Here is a 2,369-nt window from a genome sequence, read left to right on the forward strand (position 1 = left end):
CGAAATATATAAATGTATGAAATATTTTGGAAATTTAAAATATTTGCGAAATGATTGAAATCATCGTAAAATTCTTGTAACATTTATGAAATATTTGTGATACCTTTTGAAATCTTTTGAAATCTTTTGAAATATTTTAAATCTTTCGAAAAATCTGTCTAATTTTTTTTAATGTCTTGGAACCTTTGAAATCTTTGTAAAATCATACAAGTTTTCTCAAAATCTTTATGGAATCTGTGTTAAGTTGGACATCTTTTTTATATTTTCTTAAGTCTTTGAAAAATCTTCTGAAGTATTTTGAAATGTTTTGGAATCTTTGAAATCTTTATGAAATCTTTTAATCTTCTGAAATCTCTGGATATTTTTTAAAGGTTTTGGAATATTTGTGATATTCGAAATATATAAATGTATGAAATATTTTGGAAATTTAAAATATTTGCGAAATGATTGAAATCATCGTAAAATTCTTGTAACATTTATGAAATATTTGTGATATCTTTTGAAATGTTTTGAAATATTTTAAATCTTTAAAAATTTTCGGAATTCTGTTTAATCTTTTGAAATGTTTTGGAATCTTTGAAATCTGTATGAAATCTTATGAAAATCTTCTGGAGTATTTTGAAATGTTTTGAAATCTTTTAATCTTCGGAAATCTTTTGACATTTTTTAAAGCTTTTTGGAATCTTTGAAATCTGTATGTAATCTTGAATCTTTATAAAATCTTTAAATCTTCGGAGATCTTTTGACATTTTTTAAAGGTTTCAGAATCTTTGAAATATTAAAAATGTTTATGAAATCTGTGTGAAAGGTTAATTGAATCTTTTTGAAATCTTTCGAAATGTATGAAATATTTTGGAAACTTTAAAATATTTGTGAAATCATTGAGATCATCGTAAAATTGTTGTAACATTTATGAAATATTTGTGATATCTTTTGAAATCATGGCGCAATCTTCTGAAATATTTTGGAAATATTTGAAATCTCAACAAAAAAATTTAGTCCTTGCAAATCACAATTTAATTATCAAATAAATTGGATCGCCAGCATGAGGATATTGCCACACCATCAAGACACTGGTGCCTTCTTCGTAGCAGTTCTCGAAAAGGTCAAGCTTCTTCCCTGGGAAACCAATTTAGATCCCGGAAGTCCGGTCGAAAAGACCGTGACTCAAGAAGTGAAACCTGACCCAGGTGTCGATGAAGTTCCAGACGTGAAACTTGAGCCAAGTATCGATGAAGTTCCAAAAGTGAAACTTGAGCCATGTGTCGATGAAGTTCCAGAATTGAAAGATGTGAAAGAAGTAGCCGAAGAAAAGAACGAGGGCGATCGGAAAAGGGTTTTGAGCGACGACAGGAAGCCTTGGGGTCCCCAAAGGAAGAGGAAAAGACTCGGAGGTTATCGGGAGGATCCCTTCGTATTTTTCAAGGACGAGAACGAAGATGTCTGGTCCTCGATTAAGTGAGTTTCTTCTTTAAGTTGTCCGGTACTTTTCTAGCTCCCATCCTTCAAATTTCTCTCCCTTATTATATTTTAGAGAATTCTACGACATTTCGAGCAATTTGGACCCAAAGTGTTTGCTCGTACGGTGCAACGAGGGCAAGAAGAAGAACATTTACTTCACTTCTTCCGCGATTCGTGACATTGTTTTGTCCAACGAGAACAAAGTCAAGATGATCAATACGGGCGTGAAAACTTTCGTCCGGTGTGATAACAAGAATATGCGTTGCGCCTTCAGACTCGCCCAGGAAGGAATGCGAAGCATTTTTTACTATGTTGGCGAATCGAGAAAGGTGAAAATTTTGAAGGAGGATCTGGTGATGCTCTTGCAGAATGATGATCATCATACGCCCCCGGAAATTGTTAAGCTTAGTCAACATACTCAAGATCGTGTTAAGGATTTTGGTGAGTAGAAATGATACAAAAAATAATCTATATTTTTAGATTTTTTTCCTTAAAAACCTCTTGAGAATGTGCTCAGCATTTAAGCTCAAACAGAGCATTTACAGAGAATGTAAAATGTTAAATATTCATAATTTTAGTAATTTTAGTTGAAAAGTCATCTTTTAGGTTAGAAATAAATTTGCTTGGTGTAATAAACATTGAAATTAAAATTTCAATTTTAAATCTTCGGTCATACGATCATTTATTAATAAAATTAGTTTATAACAACGTTTCGGCCACATTTGTGTGCCTTCTTCAGGTTTAAAACATTTTGTGTATTCTAAAATTAATAATATAATGGTAATTAATAAATAAATATTTAAAAGTCAATTTTTTTTTAAAAGTAATCGAAAATTTGTTTTAACAATGTACTTACAATTTGGGTCATAATAAAATTTTTTTTGTTGATAAATATTAAATCCATATTT

General features: G+C 30.5%; 1 protein-coding gene across 1 annotated transcript in view; it reads left to right on the forward strand.

The window, feature by feature from the left end:
• LOC117178821 (tRNA (cytosine(34)-C(5))-methyltransferase) overlaps positions 1-2,369 on the forward strand; it is a 42,059-nt gene that overhangs the window by 33,448 nt on the left and 6,242 nt on the right. Inside the window, exons 8-9 of the mRNA XM_033370315.1 lie at positions 1,045-1,458; positions 1,535-1,902. Of these exons, the coding sequence (XP_033226206.1) occupies positions 1,045-1,458; positions 1,535-1,902 (782 nt within the window). The remainder of the gene's footprint in view (positions 1-1,044; positions 1,459-1,534; positions 1,903-2,369) is intronic.

This window comes from Belonocnema kinseyi, chromosome 8 (genome assembly GCF_010883055.1).
Source record: "Belonocnema kinseyi isolate 2016_QV_RU_SX_M_011 chromosome 8, B_treatae_v1, whole genome shotgun sequence".
Classification (NCBI taxonomy): Eukaryota; Metazoa; Arthropoda; class Insecta; order Hymenoptera; family Cynipidae; genus Belonocnema; species Belonocnema kinseyi.